Genomic DNA, 18,379 nt, shown 5'->3' with positions numbered 1-18,379 from the left:
CCCGCTCCTGAGACCAGTCTTCTCCTGAACTTTTCTCTGTACAGATTCCCTGGGTAAATAGTTGTGTGGGAGATGCGTGCACAGTACACACTGATCAGCCAGCCTGGTGCATCCAGGACCCAACAAGTCAGTGGAGTTCAGACTGCCCCCACCAAAGTGCATAACCATTTGAAAGGAGGCAGTGAACCCCCCAAAATCATTTCACAGTGGCAGATTTAAACTGGCATCGGTCAGCCCACATCTGAACTGACCGCATGCTGGGGATGCTGACTTCCACAGCAATCAGTGCTCCCAGCTGTTTTGTCAGAGGAAACCCCAGCAAGTTTGTGGAGTCTGATGCTGGCAAGGCAGTGCACCTTTCTCCAGCTCTGTCTTCAGGGGAAATGTGTGCATTTGAGTAGGATAAGTCTTGGAATCAGGCAGATGTCTGGTGCCCCCAAATAATCAGCTCCTTGGGACAGGCATGGCCTGTCCCTACAGCTGCCCTGTTCCAGCTCCCTGGACCCGCCCAGCTTGCACACTACACACCCCCTCGGCCTGCAGAGGGCAGCCTGTGCCCTACAAGTCTGTGGAACCAGGGCTAGTCTGCTTTGCCTTCTGGGTGGAGGCATACAACCCCAAAAATCTTTCTCAGGCAGCAACTTTATTTTTTATTTATCTATTTATTTTTTAATATAATTTACTGTCAAATTGATTAACATACAGTGTGTAAAATGTGCTCTTTGTTTTGGGAGTAGATCTCCATGGTTCATCACATACAATACCCAGTGCTCATCCCAACAAGTGCCCTCCCCAATGCCCATCACCCACTTTCCCATCTCCCCACACCCCATCAACCCTCAGTTTGTTCTCTGTATTTAAGAGCCTCTTATAGTTTGCCTCCCTCCCTCTCTGTTTGTAAGTAATTTTTCCCCTTCTCCTTCCCCATGGTCTTCTGTTAAGTTTCTCAAGATCCACATATGAGTGAAAACATATGATAGCTGTCTTTCTCTGACTGACTTATTTCACTCAGCATAATACCTTCCAGTTCCATCCACGTTGATACAAATGGCATGATTTCATTCTTTCTCATTGTCAGGCAGCAACTTTAGACCTAGAACAGTCAGATCCAATTTGGACTGGCTGCCTGAAGGGGTCCCTGGCAGATATAGCATCCAAGGACCCCAGGTCTGTCTTCTTGAAGGCCGCCCAGATAATCACCCTAAGACATCACCACACTCTAAACCCTGATCCTGACCCTGGCTCTTAGAGAATTTGGTGTTGTCTATGTTTTGAGATTTTGGCTGTTCTAACAGGTGTGTAGGCGCATCTCATATTGTTTTAATTTGCATGTTCTTAATGACATATGATGTTGAACTTCTCTTCATCTGCCATCTGTACATCTTCTTTGATGGCATGCCCATTTAGATTTTTTGCCCAATTTTTAACCAGGTTGTTTTCTTACTGTGGAGTTTTAAGAATTCTTTGTATAGGGGCGCCTGGGTGGCGCAGTCGGTTAAGCGTCCGACTTCAGCCAGGTCATGATCTCACCGTCCGTGAGTTCGAGCCCCGCGTCGGGCTCTGGGCTGATGGCTCGGAGCCTGGAGCCTGTTTCCAATTCTGTGTCTCCCTCTCTCTCTGCCCCTCCCCCGTTCATGCTCTGTCTCTCTCTGTCCCAAAAATAAATAAACGTTGAAAAAAAAATTAAAAAAGAATTCTTTGTATATTTTAGATAACAATTCTTTATCAGATATATCTCTCTGTAAATATTTTCTCCCAGTCTATGATTTGTCTCTGTATTCTCTTAAACTAATTATCTTTTGATTCAAGTCTATTTTTTAATTTCTACTTTAACACTAACTTAGGAAAGCACAATTCACTGAGATTTCCACTGCCAAGAATAGGTGCCGCTTTTCTGAATGGGACAGGAAGAGTGAATCGCATGATGACAGTTAAAGCAATCCCAAAGAAACAAAGGCAGAGTTCGTGTTCTTTGAACTTGGGAGAACAGTCTCTTGTTTACTTGGTCCCATGTTCATTAACAGCAAAAGGGTGAAACTGCAGTGTGCTACTTGTGGTGACAGACTAGCTGCTGAGGCAATGAGACTATCGGCACTGGAGCCACAGTCACAGGTAAAACATAAGTAAATTGGTTCCAAACTAAATTCCTTGAGAGAGAGAGTATTAAGTTGAGAAGCTGGCAGCACCAGATTTTTAATATTTCACATACATAAACCAGTACTTTTCAGGTTCTTGACAAAGTGGTACCTTGATACCAACTTACCAAACAAGTATACATGAAGGCTGACATGTTCATGGAAGACTGCGTCACAGGCTTGAAGCACCAAAGTCATCGCTTGAAAATATTGGGTGTGTCTGTGGCATAGAAAGAGCTTGGGCACAACTTTCCAAAGACACCACTTCTCAGCACATCAAGGAGCTGGTTAGTGAAATAGAAGTTCAGTGATAGAAGTCAGAATAAATGAAACTACCAAGATTTTCCAGCATGGCCTGATGGACTATTATGGATGACACAATGCATGTGTCATTTGAATACGATGATGATGCAAAATGAGAAATTTGTTTATAGCTTCATTGCCAACAAAACTGTTAGCTCTGAACCAATTTGAACCACGCACAGCAACATTGCCAACAGGTGTAGTTTGGAGACTGAGCTTTGTGTGGCGAGCCCTGACGGCACGGCTGCAGTGAGAAAAATGGTCTGGAGCAGCTGCCTGGAATGATGAACTTGCACCAGGATCTTAGTCAAAGCCCTGCCTTCTTTAATGACAATGTCTTGCCTGAAAAACATCCGACCCAAGCAGTGTGCTTAAAGAGGCAGTAAAATTGTGACTTCCCTAACAACTGACACATTAAATTCAAGATTATTCTCTTTATTCTGTACAAAATGGAAGCTCATCATAAGCAACTGGTGATGCATTTTTAGATAGGGTAGTTATCAAGGGGAGGGGCCCAGCTGAGAATGCTTGACGAGGATGGGCTCCTAGCGTTTCGGCAAGAAATGAAGGATTGTGGCCCCAGCTCATTAACATCATGAATCAGACAGTCTGACTCCCTGATTTATCTAATATCCTCAATATTTAAAGATATTAATATTTCCGTGCAAGAACAGAATGCCATGCATTTTCATTAAGACACATAAGGTCAGAGAGCACGCGTAAGTGTTAAAAAACCAGAGGAACAGGGGTGCCTGGGTGGCTCAGTTGGTTAAGCACCTGACTTTGGCTCAGGTCATGAACTCACGGTCTGTGAGTTCGAGCCTCACGTCCGGCTCTATGCTGACAGCTCAGAGCCTGGAGCCTGCTTCGGATTCTGTGTCTCCCTCTCTCTCTGTCCCTCCCCCGCTCGTGCTCTGTCTCAGAAATAAATAAACATTAATAAAATAAAAATTAAAAACCAGAAGAACAGAGGCTCATGCAGATTGTGATCATGAATTCCATTATTAACAAGTATTATTTTGGCATTTGCACATCTGTGAAAACTGTAACCAAACACCTTATGAACCAGTAAGATGTGGAGTTTTTTGATTGAACATTTTAAATATAATTTTCCGTCAAATGAAGACACTGCTGCAATGAGGATGTTAATGGATGCTGAACCTATTTGCCCCCAGTTGTTAGCCAAACCCAACCAGAAGACGGAAGCTGGGAGCCTCCTGGGGCGCCGAACCAGAATCGGCAGAGCAGCGGGAGTCTGAAGGGCCCAGGGGAGGCTCCATCACCAGTGTAAGAGGAGGCACTTGTGTTTTGCTTGAAATCGGGTGATGCTGGAGCATCATAAATGCTGACATGCATGACGTGGTAGAGATAAAACCCTGATTTGTAGAGAGAGGGGCAGTAAGTCCTCCATTGGGGAGGCCTTTGTTGCATTGCCATTGGTGTGTGAAGACAGGTCCTTGCATACAACATGAAGACACACAGATATATGCCTGCAAAGAAAGGCAGACAGAGATGCAGTGTCGGGACCGTGTGTAGTTTCTCTTCTGATTTCTTCAGTTTCTCAGTGAGATACAAGTCAAGGCCCAGAAGGTAAGATGAGAGGGGCGGTGTGATAAGCAGCCATCTCAAAGGATGTGAGGACACCCACCCTGGAGACCTAGAAGTCATGGGCAGCACCAAGGACCCGCCCAAGGTGAAGTCTTGACAAGAGGTTGGCTGAGTCGGTAGGTGGAAGGAGAGAGGTGGAGTCATCCAGCACTAGGGGGAGGGGAGAGAGGGGAGGGAGCACAGCTGCAAGCAAGGGAGGGGTGCGGTATAATGGCGGTGCCGTGAATCCAGGGCATGGAAGTGTGTGTGCACTGTGACGGTCAGCCAGGCTGGGCACCAGAGGCAGCAAGCTGAGGAACAGAGGACGTAGTCAGAGGGAGGGCACTTGAACTAGAAATGGAGGAACCTAGCCATTGGTGTTGTGGAGGCCAGGGAATGAGCTTGGCAGTGGCTGACTGAAGGAAGGGAAGGTGAGGTGGCCAGGAGAAGGGGGTTAGAACCTAGGTGGATTAGGTATGTGCAAGCAAAGTCACCACGATCGGTAATGAGCAAGACTGACTCTACTGCTCAAGTCCTCATCAACTGTGAGATGGTTGGAGATTCTGTCGCCGACACTGCCCAGGAAAGGCTGCAGGGCAACTGCTAACAGCTTGTGCTTCCAGGGGCTGGGGTTTGTGGAAGAAGAAAAGCCACGATCCAAATGCAGCCAGAGGGGTACCCAGTCCACCTCCAGCAGGACAACACTCTGGAGAGGTGGGAGGAAAATGGAGAAGAGGAATTAAAGCTGGGTGGACTGGTCTCCATTAGAGCCCAGCCTGACGGTCAGAATCATCTGGAGGGATTCAGAACAACAGAAGCCCAGGTGGTACCCCCAGGGACACAGCTTCTGAGCTACGTCAAAGTCCAGGGCTGGCACTTTTAAACATCCACCCAGGTGACACAACAGGCAGCCAGAGACCAGTGAGTGAAGGATGGTGATGGGCACAGCCCAGCGCAGGGAATAGAGCCGGTCACATTGTAATAACTTTGTACGGGACAGATGGGAGCTCTGAGTAAGAGTATTGTGGAATCACTATGTTGTACTCCTGAAACTAATGTAACATTGTGTGTCCACTAGGCTGCCAAGTGGCCATCCCAGAAGCCACGACCCCTGGGGCCTTTGGGGACCGGGGCTCCACATTGCCTTGAGTACAGTCTCACTGATGCAGCCACATTGTTTTGTTACAGGTGATCTCAGTACACATTATTTGTCCTGTATTTTTGGAATTATGTGTATGAACAGGTTAGACCACCTCTGGATTTTGTTGTGTGCCAGCAAAGAGAATTGCAGTCACCTGCGTGGCTGAGAAGCTGTGTTCAGGAGGACACAGGACAAGGGTCTGGTGTCTGTGACAGACTCAGGACCAGGTGGAGGTGAGTGAGGGACAGGGCGACAAAGTCACCTTGGTAATCAAGCCTCCCCCACACCTCCCTCCAAAGTCTGAATGAGGAGCCCCCAGGGCTGGCCAGGGGCTAAACCCCTGAGTCCTCACGGGCACCCTGAGGGTGAGCATGCCAGTCCAGCAGGATGCCATCAGTCACCACCAGGTGGCAGCAGGGGACAGGAGAGGGGCCAGGCCCCACACAGGAATAGCTGCTCCTGGGCCCGTTTGGTTGGCCGCCCAAGTGTCTCAGTCTCCTATCTCCATTCTAACATAGAACCATCTCCCCCAAATCCTACACTTCCCGGGGCTCGCCTGCCATAGAAGGAAAATATGTTTCGGGTGACCCTTCCTCGCTTCCTGCCGTGATGGGATAATCCCACCAGTCCCCAGGCGTGGCCTGACTCCTCTCACCTCAGTCCCTCTGAGGCGACCTCCACCCCCTGGACCCTGCTATCCACTCGGGCCTCCTGCAGCCCTGGGCCCATCTCCCACTACCCAGACTCTCAGGCCCAGGAAGTCCCCTACCCCTGCCCCAGTGGCATGTTGAGGCATGTTGAGCAGAGCAGGGATTCCCAGCCAAAAAGAAAGGCTTGAGCCCAACCCCAGAACCTGTCACCCTCAGCCACAAGCCAGGCATGGCCGGAGGCCCGTGATGCCCCAGCCCCCACTGTTCTTCCTCAGCGACCTCACATCTGACTTTCTCCCACGTCCCCTCAACTCAACCACAAGCCGACTGCCCCTCACACAGCACCCCAAGCCTGTTGCTCCTTGACACCCATGGGGGCCCAGGGTGAGGACACACCCCTGGCTGTCCAACTTGTGCTCTCACTGCCAAGGTCTTGACGGGCAGGTTGGGCCCGCCCCCAGGCCAGGTGCCGCCTGTGGGGCATAAAGCCTGCAGAGGCAGCTCCTTAGGGAGCTCTGCTATCTGCCATGAAGGGGAGCAGCACCCTCCTGCTGGTGGCCCTCACCCTGCTCTGCTCCTGCGGTGAGTCTGTGTGCTTCCAGCAGGGCCCATGTGTGGGGGGCAGACAGGAACCTGGGGGGCTAAAACCCAGGCACTAGGCCCCTCACAAGGATGGGCGGCGGCCTTCCTAGGTGCCCGACCAGCCTCCATCACAGAACACAGATGTGGGCAGATGCCCCCGATGCTCCCGCCAACCCCAGTCCCCACCCAGCCCAGCTCCAACCTCTGCCCCAGCCCTAGTGTCACCAAGCCCAATGTCACCAACCCAGCCCAGCCTGACCCCAACCCTCCAAGCCCCAGGTCAGCCAACCTCACTCAGAGGGTGAATTCCAGCCACATTAGGGTCTTGCCGCCCCTTCCCTAGTAATGCCAGGGAACCCCAGAGTGGGAGACGCTGCCGAGGCTAGGGGTGACAGGAGGGGTCTGTGGCCAGGTAGAGTTAGGGGGTATTATGGAGTAAGACCTGGGGGAGGTGAGGCAGGGTGATCATGGGGGCACACCTGGGGCAAGTGAGGTGGGCATTGATGCAGAAGTTCTGGACACCGCCGAGGCTGGAGTGCTGGGAGGTCTGGGGTGGGCTGGAATGGAATTCTCTTGTGCTGGTGTCACCTTGCCCCCACCTCACAGGGCTGGCCATCGGGGATGACAACAGTGACTTTTTCATGGACTTCCTACAAACGCTGCTGGTGGGGTCCCCAGAGGAGCTATATGAGGGACCTCTTGGCAAGTACGATGTCAATGCAGATGCCAAGGCAGCACTGACGGAGCTCAAGTCCTGTATCGATGGCCTACAGCCTATGCACAAGGCGGAGCTGATCAAGCTGCTGGTACCAAGGCTGGGGTGGGGGCGGGGGGGTCACCCCATTCCCTGAAGGTCCGCAGCCCCAGCAGGACACACAGCCCTGCCCCACTAGCCCTCCACCAAATGCTATGACTCCTGATTATCACCCCAATACAGCCACCACCCCACAGACACCTTGACCTGCCTCAGTCAGCAGAAGTGGACATCCCAGACCTCACTCCCCCAGAGCAGCCTCAGCCTCCCCTAAGAGCATATACATGCATATGGCACACCCACATACAAGTACGCACCACTTCCGCCGTTGCTAGGAGGGGACTGGCTGAAGTGTGCCAGAGCCTACGGTCCTCCAGGGGCTGGCCTGGGCCTACCTGCCCAACAGGATGGGGCTCTCTAGTTATCGATCACCAGGTACAGGTGATACCCTTGGTGATACCCAGGTATGGGTGATCAGGTATGGGTGACACCAGGTATGGGTGACACCAGGTATGGGTGATACCCTCTTGGCCCACACCTGTCTGCCTTCCAGGTGCAAGTGCTGGGCAGTCAAGATGATGCATAGCGGACCCCAGTCATGTCTCCAAGCAGCCACAGGACCAGCTACACAAGCAGCAATGGCCACACTGCCCCATTACCACTTCTCCGCGTGTAAATTTATCATAAAACTCTTCAATCAATAAAGCCTCCTGCAGCTCAGGCTCTGGCTCCTGTCTCTCCCCACAGTCAGGGACACAACCGCATGGATATGCGGATTCACAGACACGGGGTCACATCCGCAGAGCATGCACATAGAAGTAGCCCCACACAGAGGGCAGACCCACCAGACCCCCATGTAGGCGGACAGAGCAAGACGGACAGGCAGGGGAGTGGACGCAGGAAGGGCTACAGAGGCAGCGGTGGGGTGCAGGACCAGTGCGTCGGAGGAGGCAGGGCAAAGAGCCCTAGGCCGACGATGAGGCTAGAACCGGGAGGTCAGGCTGGGGGCATTCTGCGTCTGAAGACTGTCATTCCAAGACAATAAATATCCACAATATACACCTGGCACAGGTCCAGGGGTTGAAAGCATTCCCCCTAAAGTCACCCAAGGAAAGAGTCTGTCTGGAAGACGTGCAGACCCGAGCCCTATCCCCAAGAGGAACCTTGACAAAGTGGAGAAGAAAGTGCACCTGGTCTTGAGGACACCCGTGGTCGAGGGGCGGGCATGGCCAGCAGTGGCACAGGAGGGAGAGCAGGGTCTGGAAAGGTTCCGCAGAAGGGCAGCAGCTCAGCGCCACCCCCCAAACTCCCCAACCAGCGCTGACCCTACCCTCACCCAGGATCCCAACTGCTGGAGCCTTCTTGTGCCTCAGTTTCCCCAGATCCGTGGTCTTCACTGGAAGCAAGGCTGACTAGGTTCATCTCTGCCCCTCACAACCTTTGCTCTCTGGCCACTCCAGCTCTGGGCCCTGTGGCCTCACCTTCCAGTACAGAACCTCACTGTCCCTTTTCCCACCCCCCAAGCCTCTGCCCTACCCACCATAGTGAGGAGCAGAGCAAAGTCCTGACCTGAGCCATGCCTGGTGAGGGTGGGGGTCCCCTGGGCAGAGGCCATTGTCTTCATCATACAGATAGTGATCTAGAACCTGCTGTCCCACAGAGCTGCATTCTAGAGCTCAGGGGCCAGGATCTCTCCCCACCCCCACCCAATTCTCCAAGCCCCCTGGGAAGAGGAGAGAGAGGGAAAGGCCTTCCTTTCCATGCCCCTTTTTTGGGAACTGCCTGGCATTGAGGCCGGTGCGACGGGACGACCTCCAAGAAGGCCCGGTCCATAGGTTGCTCTGAGTGCAGCTCCTGGACTGAAGAGGTAAGGGCCCCTCTGGAGTGGCCCTCTCCCTGCCCCACAGCACAGCCTCAGCCAAGAAGTTTTCCACCTTTGCCCACCACTCCCTGCCCAGTGGTGCCCAGCATCCCCTGAATAGGAGGAACCTACCCAGAGCCCCTGCAGAGCCAGGGAAGTGTGGTCAGTGAGGCTGGAGGAGACAGCCCTTCCCATCTTGTGCATGAGGGTCTAATGCTCCTCCTCTTGGAGGCTGGTGAGGGCAGAGCAAGCCCACTCCTCCAAGCATAACCTCTGTGTAGGCCCCAGCTCAAGACCTTACTGAGGAGGCTGTGGCCTGCAGTTCTGCCCACCAGTGGGGACAAGACAGGGATAGGGTGGGGAGTTGGGACTTCCCAGCACCTGGTCACCCTTCCATCCATGGACAGAGCCAGCCATGGCAGAGGAAGTATGGGTGGGCACCTGGAGGCCCCATCGCCCCCGGGGGCCCATCATGGCCCTCTACAGCAGCCCAGGACCCAAGTACTTGATTCCACCCACCACGGGTAAGAGCCTGGGAGCCTGGGATGGGACTGGGGTAGGGGAAGAAGCCAGCTCTGAGGTGGGCTCGGGATGGGCCCGGAGAGGGTCTGGAGGGGGTCTGGGAGGGCATGGGGCGGGTCTGGGGAGGTTCTGGGAGGGTCGGGGAGGTCTGACGAGGGTCTGGGGAGGGCCTGGGTGGGCCTGGGGTGGGTCTGGGGAGGGTCTAGGGAAAGTTTGAGGTGGGCCTAAGGAGGGTCTGAGTGGGGGCAGGGGGTGGGCCTGGAGAGAGGCTCAGAGCAGGGAGGGCATTGGGAAGGCTGGGGGCTCATCCCTGACTCCCAGCCCCTCAACCCTTGTGGGGTCAATAGGGTGGGGAGAAGGATGGCATCTTACTCCGGGCTGCTCAGAACCCCTGCCCCACAGGCTTTGTGAAGCACACGCCCACCAAGCTGCGTGCACCAGCCTACAGTTTCCGTGGGGCCCCCATGCTCCTGGCAGAGAACTGCTCCCCAGGGCCCCGCTACAGCGTGAACCCCAAGATACTGAGGACTGGCAAGGACCTTGGCCCTGCCTACTCCATCCTGGGGCGCTATTGTACCAAGACCATCATGACCCCTGGCCCCGGTAAGTGAGCCTGGCCCAGCCGCAGACCTGCCCAACCCTGCTGGTGGCCACTGCACGTCCCGTCCAGGTGAAGGTGTGAAGGAGCACAGGCATCCTGGCTCTCCTGTCCCCTCTTTTTCCTCTCGAGGGACACCATCAGGCCCAAAGCAGCCTCGGAGACCCTCAAGCCCAGTCCTAACTTGGGCTTTTCTTGCCCTACGTCCCCACACCAGGCCCACACCAGACTCTGCCCTTCCCCCTCCAAAGCTGCACCTGTCCTGCCCACTCCTGCAACTCCGGGATACCCCTAGCCAATCTCGGTCACCATCCCCTCCCAGCACGCCCTCCGCTCTTCTCCCGAGCCAGGTGACTACTTTCCAGAGAAATCGGCCAAGCACGTGTTTGACTCAGCACCCAGCCACTCCATTTCTGCCCGAACCAAGACCTTCCGAGTGGACAGCACCCCAGGTGTGCACCAGCCCTGATAGCCAACATCCAACCAGGGTGGGGACCCCGGGGGGTGGGGAGGTGAGACAGGGGTAACCTGATGGCTGCACTCCTAGAAGTGGCAAACTTCAGGAAAGGAGCTGAGACTCTGCATGCGGGATTCTGTCCAACCTGAGACTCACTGCCTGTGCGCCCCACAGGCCCTGCCGCCTACATGCTGCCTGTGGTCATGGGGCCCCACACCGTTGGCAAGGCGTCCCAACCCTCCTTCTCCATCAAAGGCCGCAGCAAGCTGGGCAGCTTCAGTGATGACCTTCACAAGGCAAGGGTCCCCCCCCCCCCCGCCCCAGGGCACAGCACTGTTCATCCCCCAGAGACAGTCCATCTGGCCCTTCCTCCCCAGAACCCAGTCCCATCAGAGTGAAACCTATCAGCTCTTCACCCTCCAGTGTCTGCCACATGCATGGCACCGCCCTGTCCCCTGCACCCCCAGGTTACATTCCTGGGGTGAGGCAGGGCAGACAATGGACAAGGACGGAGATAGCAACAGTGCCGGGGGAGTGGAGCAAGGAAGGGATTTATGGAGTGCTGCAGGGAGGGTGGGAGCAGCCTTCGATAAGGTGGCATGCAGGAAAATAAGAAGAAGGAGAGGAGTAAAATGTGAGATATTTGGGGGAGGAGGGTTCCAGCTGCAGAAACAGCCAGTGCAAAGGCCCTGAGGTGGCCATGTGTTCAGGAGGTTGAGGAGCCTGGGGAGACTTCCAAAGTGGTTTCACAGCACTGCTGACCCCGCCAGTCCAGCCCACGGCCATCAAATCCCACAGGACAGAATCCCAGCTACAAAGGGGCCTCTCCTGCACACACCAAAGGGACAAGCCTGGGACTGACACACACTGAGGTGTCATCGCCTTGGTGAGGCTTCAGTAGAGGAGTAATGTCCCACACAGAGAAGGTCATCCCACAGTGTGACTGTTGTCTGGAGACAGAAGGGACCCCTGGACACACAGACACACAGTGACTCAAGGCTTGAAACGCACTGTCCGATGCTGGCCGCCTACCCTTTGGGATCACGTGCCCTGGCAGGCCAAGCCTGTCTGAGCCTCTTTCACCTTCCAGACCCCAGGTCCTGCAGCCTACCGCCAGACGGATGTGCAGGTGACGAAGTTCAAGGCTCCACAATACACCATGGCAGCCCGGGTGGAGCCCCCAGGGGACAAGACCCTCAAGCCAGGACCAGGAGCCCACAGCCCTGAGAAGGTCCAGGAAGAGCAGGGCCCAGAGGGGTGGCCTGAGGGGTGGGGAGTTACAGTGAGGAGGGAGTGGGGATGGTGACATGGCCCAGAGAGCATAGGGATGGTCACAACCCCATGGGGGGGAGAAGGGGCACCACTCAGAGGGGGTGATGGGGCACAGCCTGGGAAGCCGGGAACACAGGCCAACCTGTGTGGTTGAGTTGTTGGGGGATACATCTCGGGGGTGTGAAGTCAGCAGGGGCACAGCCTGGTTGCAGGGGGAGGCACAGGCCAGAGGAGTAGTTGGGAAGCAAGCCCAGAGTGGGGGGGGGGGGGGGGAAGGGCCTGTGAGCCTGTGGGGGGCACAGCGGCCATGCATCCCTAGAATGCTAGGCTTTCCTGACATACCATTTCCCCAGCTGGCAGGTCCTGCCTCCCTAGACACCAGTGACAGTTAGTGTGCAGAACACTGACCAAACCCAGTAGTGTGGCTTTGGCGCTGGTCACCTTGGCCCAGGGCTGAGGAAGGACAGTGAAGCCACTGTCAGCAGCTCTAGCCCCAGGGAGGGCAGAACCTGTCAGGCAGGGGCAGGGGTGCCAGAGCCTCTCACAGCCTCTCCTCCCCAGGTGACAGTGACCAAGCCCTGTGCCCCCATCGTCACCTTCGGCATCAAACATTCTGACTACATGATGCCCCTCGTGGTGGATGTGGATGTGGAATAGCCCTGGCCCCCACCGCACCCCATCACCCACAGCCTCTGCACATCATGTTCCCACATCTGGGCCGTGGGCTAGGGACGCCTCCTCCCCAAGCTGGGCTGTGGCCAACCTGGCCTGTAGGGCAGAGCATACCTGTTTGGACAGTTGTGACCAGTTATTTTTTCTATGCTGCTTTCCCATTTGCTAATCTTGTTTCCTGCTGTGCCCACATGTTTAATAAACCACAGATCCCATTAGTAATGGGTTTGTCTTGACAGTAGAATCAAGCTTTTTCAGAAAGCCGCCCCCCCCCCCCCAACATAGGCTGTTGGGTCCTACCCTGGCTTCCAGGGCTTGGGGTCTGAGCAGAGAGGAGGGCTTGGGACCCTCGGGCGCCCACCCTCCTAATTCTGCCTCGGGCCCTTCACCTCGCATTTCATCGTACACTCCAGGGATGGTCACACAAGCACCTATCCCCTCCTATGTGGTCTTCTGCCTGCATGACTCACTCTCACCCATGAGATCTGGGTCCCCACCTTGAATCTGGACTAGGGCCTGTGACCACCCTGAATAAAGTGATACTGTGACTCCTGACGCCAGGCCATGACATAGAGAGGAAACAGCTTCTGCCTGTGTATCCCCCTCGCTTCGCTCACTTCACACCATGGTGTGCCCCCAAAAAGTGGTGTGGCCACATCAACACCCAGGCAGCCAGCACAGCTGGACCGCAAGCTCACACCAGCATCAACCAGCGGGGATGTGAGCAAGCCTTCAGGTGACAGCATCCCTGGCCTCGGGTCTCCCAGCTGAAGCCTTAATGTTCTAGGCAGAGAGCTGTCCCCACCATGCGGGTCTCAAATTCCAACCACAGTGATCCAAAGACAAAAATTACTATAAGTGACTAAGTTTTAAGGTGATCTGTTATGCAGCAAAGGCAACACAGGAAGCACAAGAGGACAAGGACCAGGAAGGGGGTATCCGAGTGACGCCCAAAACAGGCGTTTCTAGAGGCCGCCTGGAGTCTAAGGCCAGGCCTTGAGGAATGGAGTCTGGATTTCACCTTGACCTTGGGGAGGTCGCGGAGGACCTCAAGATGGGTGGTCCTGCCTGCTGTCCCCGTGAGCCTGCCAGCCATAGCCACACAGAGCACAATATGGCTGCTGACCCTGGCCCAGCAGGAACCACATCAGGTTCGGTGTTCTGAGCACCTCACATTTATTCATCTAACCTTTGGGAGTAATACTATCATCACCCTATCTGAGTTACAGAAACTTGGCAGAGAAAGTGGTAAGCCTGTGACTACCTGCCTAGGGCGGCGGGGGCCAAGTGAGGGAGGGAGGGAGGGTACAGGGACCAGGCAGAACAAGAGAGGGAAGAAGTGGGGTCTGGACCAGCAGTGTCCATGGCCTGTCTGCGGACTGAGTCAGTTCCAGATGAAACTCTCAAGCACCTAAAGAAATGAGGACACCAAAGACAATGTTTACTCCACCATGAAACTGTTTATTCCAAATTTTTATTGGTAAATGCCTTGTCCTTGAATTGCGGGATAGAGCCTGGCAGCTACCTTGGCACAGACTGGGTCCCCGGGTCCTTCTTGGGTTACTAGTCTCAGGCACCAACATCAGCAAACCCCGCCTATGCACAAAAGTAGGTGCTGAGTGCACAAGGCTGAGCAGGAAGAGGGTGAAGCCTCTGACAGGTTGGCAGAATTGCCAGGCCCCCCTCACGGAATCCATCCCAATGCAACAAGAATGAGAGACCAAAAGGTCAATCAGAAAGGAACTAAAACCCAGACCCCAAAATAGCTGGAAGCAGAGATGGAAACTTTAGGAGAGAACGTTACAGCTGGAGGTCTCAGGGAGACAGCAGAAAACACTCAGCAAGACCACCCAAGTGCAGAATGGAAACTAGCCTGCCATGGCAGGACGAGCAGGCACAGCTCGCTTAGTGTGGTGTGGCTGCCACAATGGAGCATGTTCTCAGAAAGTGAAGTCAGCACCACAAACCCAGGCAGAGTGGGGGATGCAGGGTGAGGGTGTGTCTGCAATGCCCTCGGCAGCTGCCAGCACAGTGGCCAGTGGGCACGCCCCCGTGGCAAGATTTAAGGTGAGATGAGCAGAGGACTAAGTCAAAGCCATAGAGTGTGGCGACTGGGAAGGGAGGCAGGACCACGGGAGCCTGAGAATGCCAGGGAGTAAGGGGAAACAGTGAAGTCCCAGAGACACGGAGGCATGTAAGCCGACCTCACTGGATGAGAAACGAGCATCTGGAGGAGCAGAGGCAGTCAGAACAGAACACTCAGAAGTAGGAAGGTGGGATCCTCCTCCTCCAGGAGGCTGAGAGGGCCAGCAGGTACAATGGAATGACCATATGAGGATACAGGCCAATCCTGCTGGAAGGGGAGGCAGGCATCAGTGCCACAGGGGCAGGGCCCAGGGCTGGAGACCAGAGCAAGGTAGGGCCAAGAGAGTTGATGTGTGGTCAATGTGTGTGACCCGGGCAAGGAGGTGGACAGGGCGCCAACAGTCTTCAGGGAGTAAGGGGAGTAACTGGGATGACAGAAGACAGGGAAGGACACAGAACCCATGAGTCGTTTCTTACATGTATTTGTGCACAAGCAAGGGTGCCGACACCTCACCACATCTCACCAGCGGGTGAGATGCCGCTGGTCCAGTTGGGCCTGTGGTTCGGTTTGTGTGAACATGGGGCTGGCCAAGTGGGCCGTGAGGGCCCAGGGAACAAACGGTGGGTGGGCATGGAGGGCAGTCTGCAGAGGGATGCGAGAATAACTAAGTGTCCCCACAGTAAGGTGGTAGTCACTGTCAAAGGGCCTCGCTTGGTGGATGGGAAGCTGCCTGCTGACACTCCAGAAGCGACCCACAGGTCCTACGAAGAGAGTCCTTGTAGGGAAGCCTCCTGTCCTGACCCACAGAAGGTGCCCCCCTCAACACACACACTGCCTGACTCTGAAATGCCAGACAGAACTGCTTCTAAAGGTCTGGTCTCGCGGAAATACACTTTTGGTGTTGGGTAGCTCTCGAATCCTGAGAAAACGGGGAGTTTCTTCTCCTGGATACAAGACTGTGAGATCCAGAAGGACTGGGAGGGCCCAGGGCCACCAGCCAAGGTTGCAGTCCACTCCTTCATCCACGGCCCCTTGCCCTTTCCCGACGGTCCGGAGGGCAGGCAAGGCCTCAGGGCGGAACCCTCAACATTGATCTACCCATGCCCAGCAGCCCTAGCCAAGAGTATCTGCCATCTCTGAGTAGAAATGGTGCTCAAAGTTCACAGCCACACCCCCTTCCTGTGTCAGCTCCAGGCACCTCAGATCTCAGATGTGACCTCACCTAGAGACAAGGACGGGACAGAGCCTTAAAACACCAAAGCCCCAAGGAACCGGGGAAGGCTGCTAGCCACAGGTAGCCATGTCCAGGATTCCCAGCTGCTCAGGTCAGACCTGCTCTGCCAGAGCCTCTAACACCCGGAACAGTACAGAGAGCTGGGCCTTGGCTTCTCCAAGGGAAAGAGACCCTCACACACATGGGACCGGCCAACATGAGCTCACGGGGTCAGAGGAAGCCACGAACTCCCAGTCACACAGGAAAAAGATTCCCAAGCCACGATCATCGTTTCAAAGGAGTATTTTGTACGTAGGTCTTCTGGAGCCCAGGACACCAGGCAGGGGGAGACCCTGGTTGCCCCGGGCACTCACAGAAGCCAGTTCCTAGTGGCTCATGTCCTTGCCCTTGACAGGAGATACGAGAGGATGAAGAAGGCCACGATCAGGCCTGCGGCCATACCACATAGAAGCTTCCGGTTGTCTCGCCCAGACCTCGCCATTGTGGAAAAGCGCTTCACACTCCCTGTGAGCAGGCCTGTCATGCTTGTGAAATCCGAGTCCTGAGGGAGGAATCCCAGCACAGTCACACAGGGGGGCATCTCCACGACCGACACGCAGGTGCTGCAGGCACGCTGGGAGCCTGCACAGCAGGCGGTGTGGGGCAGAGCTGACCGCGATGCCCGCGCACACTGCAGACCCTTACCATGCTGTCCAGGTACCGGTTCTGGTCTTCTGCGTCCCTATCGATGTCCAGGGCCAGCTGGTCAGGACACAGAGGGGGCAAGGTCAGGCCAGAGAAGGGACACTGGATGGCGCCTGACCCCCCGTAAGACCAGCAGACCCTGCCAACAACTCTGCCAGACACAGTACCACCAGCAGAGATCAGGATTCAGGTGTCACCCGGACCTCACACGGATGAATGCTGCCATGGATGCGACAAGGAAGATGGGAACTGCGTGAAACCCTTCCCAGCCTCTACCCTCCCTCTGGTCCCCACTCCAGGGTGCTAGGCGGAGGTGAAGGGACAACCACCACTGACCGATTTGAGCCTGGTGACCTTGGAAGCCAAGTTGTCGGCCATCCGCTTATTCTCCCGGTCTAGAATCTCCTCCACAGCGGCGGGGCTCTGAGCTGCGAGAAGGGAGAGTCTGAGGGGGAGCATCCACCTGTGAGCACTGCCCTTGACCCCTGCATGTCAGCCCTTTGTGGCCTCAGGGCTCTCACTCCAATCCCACCCAGCCATGCTGGAAGTCTCAGAGGACTGAGCTCACATCTGTTGAGCGGGCCCAACCCTAACCCGGGATCCAGTGCATGGACGTCACACATGACGGGCTGTGTAAAGGATAGTGCGTGTGAGCACCTGTCATGTGAGCACACGTCCTGTAAACATATCTAGGCACCCCAAAGGGGTACAGTCCTACTAGCACTTCCTGATATTGTCACAGAACCTGCACGATCCCTCCACAGATGGCATCATAAGGATAGATAGGATAGTTATTTCTGGCAGGAAGAGCACCCAGGAGGGAAGCAGAAAGGCCCTGGCAGGGGTGGCCCATGAACTGGGTTCTGAAGAGATGACAAGTGACCAAAGAGGAAACAAATTCGCAAAGCTCCCAACACCCAAAAGTGGGGGCTGAGGTCGATCCTGAGTGCAGGCCCTAGGTCTGCTCACCTCTACACCCCACACCTTACAGGACGCCCTGACCCATGACTAGTGATGCTGAATCTGTCACATCAGGTGGGTGGGAACCATCTCCCCCCAAGTTCGGAGTGCAATTTTGCGGCGGCCAGGATGCCTTAATATGCCACCGAGGCACAGCCTTAGGAATCACTGATGAATACAAACCCCAAAAGAAAGGCTGTTAACGTCCTGCCAACCACTTCATGTTCGTTAACCCCTTAACAGTTACAAGAGCCCAGCGACACAGGCCATCAGCATCCCAATCCCAGATGAGAACAGGGGCTTCCCCGAGGGCAAACGGGCCAGCCTAGGCCACCCCACCACGCAAAAGCCTCCTCTCCCACGCCAGCTTCCGGGACCTGTGGCCCGTGGCCCGCCAGAGGCCCCAGGCAGAACGACCTCGCAGGGTCAGGAGCACCTGCAGGGCCCCGGAGACCCCTCCCCCCGCGCGCAGCCTGGCTCCGCCCGCCGGCAGTTCTCCCCGCCGCGGCCACTCAGCGGGGCAGGGGCGGGCGGAGGCGGCTCCAGCGGGCAGCCGCATCGTCCACGGCCGGCCGCGCCGCCATCCGGCTCGCTCCCCCGCGCTCACCCCGCGCCCAGTCAGCCATCGCTCCCGGCCCCGGCCGGGGTCTCCGTCAACGGCACGGCCACAGCCTCCGCGGACGTGGCGCAGCAGCGGGAAGGGCCCTCCGGCCCTGCCCCTTCCGCCCGGGCACGCCGACTTCCGGCCGAGGTCCGGCCGCCGGGGTGACGAGCCGAACCCGCCTGAGGTCTGTTCCGCCGCCGGACAAGGGGAGGGGACGGGCCGTCGGCTCTGGGGACGGCTTGCTGGTTGGTGCTTTCCTCTGCCAATTACTGCGTTG

At 55.8% G+C, this 18,379-nt stretch overlaps 3 protein-coding genes across 4 annotated transcripts; 2 read left to right on the top strand and 1 right to left on the bottom strand.

Annotated features, from left to right (window-relative positions):
• Nucleotides 1–4,364: 4,364 nt before the first annotated feature.
• On the top strand, nucleotides 4,365–7,596 carry SCGB1C1 (secretoglobin family 1C member 1). Its single transcript, XM_043582200.1, has 2 exons — nucleotides 4,365–6,398; nucleotides 7,005–7,596. Exons 1-2 carry the CDS (start codon nucleotides 6,344–6,346, stop codon nucleotides 7,247–7,249), a joined length of 300 nt encoding a protein of 99 aa, XP_043438135.1. The 5' UTR covers nucleotides 4,365–6,343; the 3' UTR covers nucleotides 7,250–7,596.
• Nucleotides 7,597–8,827: 1,231 nt separating this feature from the next.
• Nucleotides 8,828–12,770, top strand: ODF3 (outer dense fiber of sperm tails 3). The gene is made up of 7 exons (XM_043582199.1): nucleotides 8,828–9,019; nucleotides 9,421–9,537; nucleotides 9,938–10,138; nucleotides 10,484–10,585; nucleotides 10,765–10,886; nucleotides 11,681–11,821; nucleotides 12,424–12,770. The coding sequence occupies exons 2-7, from the start codon at nucleotides 9,429–9,431 to the stop codon at nucleotides 12,517–12,519; spliced, it is 771 nt and encodes a 256-aa protein (XP_043438134.1). The 5' UTR covers nucleotides 8,828–9,019; nucleotides 9,421–9,428; the 3' UTR covers nucleotides 12,520–12,770.
• Nucleotides 12,771–13,974: 1,204 nt separating this feature from the next.
• On the bottom strand, nucleotides 13,975–18,278 carry BET1L (Bet1 golgi vesicular membrane trafficking protein like). 2 transcript variants are annotated; one of them, XM_043582198.1, is made up of 5 exons: nucleotides 18,106–18,237; nucleotides 16,875–16,966; nucleotides 16,539–16,595; nucleotides 16,296–16,395; nucleotides 13,975–15,842 (listed from the first exon to the last, which is right to left on the bottom strand). In XM_043582198.1, the coding sequence occupies exons 1-5, from the start codon at nucleotides 18,122–18,124 to the stop codon at nucleotides 15,820–15,822; spliced, it is 291 nt and encodes a 96-aa protein (XP_043438133.1). In that variant the 5' UTR covers nucleotides 18,125–18,237; the 3' UTR covers nucleotides 13,975–15,819. The 2 variants fall into 2 exon arrangements, with proteins under 2 accessions (XP_043438133.1, XP_043438131.1); XM_043582196.1 differs by having other exon boundaries at nucleotides 13,975–16,395; nucleotides 18,106–18,278.
• Between the last annotated feature and the right edge of the window lie 101 nt (nucleotides 18,279–18,379).

The sequence above is a fragment of the Prionailurus bengalensis genome, chromosome D1, assembly GCF_016509475.1.
Source record: "Prionailurus bengalensis isolate Pbe53 chromosome D1, Fcat_Pben_1.1_paternal_pri, whole genome shotgun sequence".
In the NCBI taxonomy this organism is placed as follows: Eukaryota; Metazoa; Chordata; class Mammalia; order Carnivora; family Felidae; genus Prionailurus; species Prionailurus bengalensis.
The sequence above is the reverse complement of the archived record's forward strand: the minus strand, read 5'-3'. Positions and strand labels throughout refer to the sequence as shown.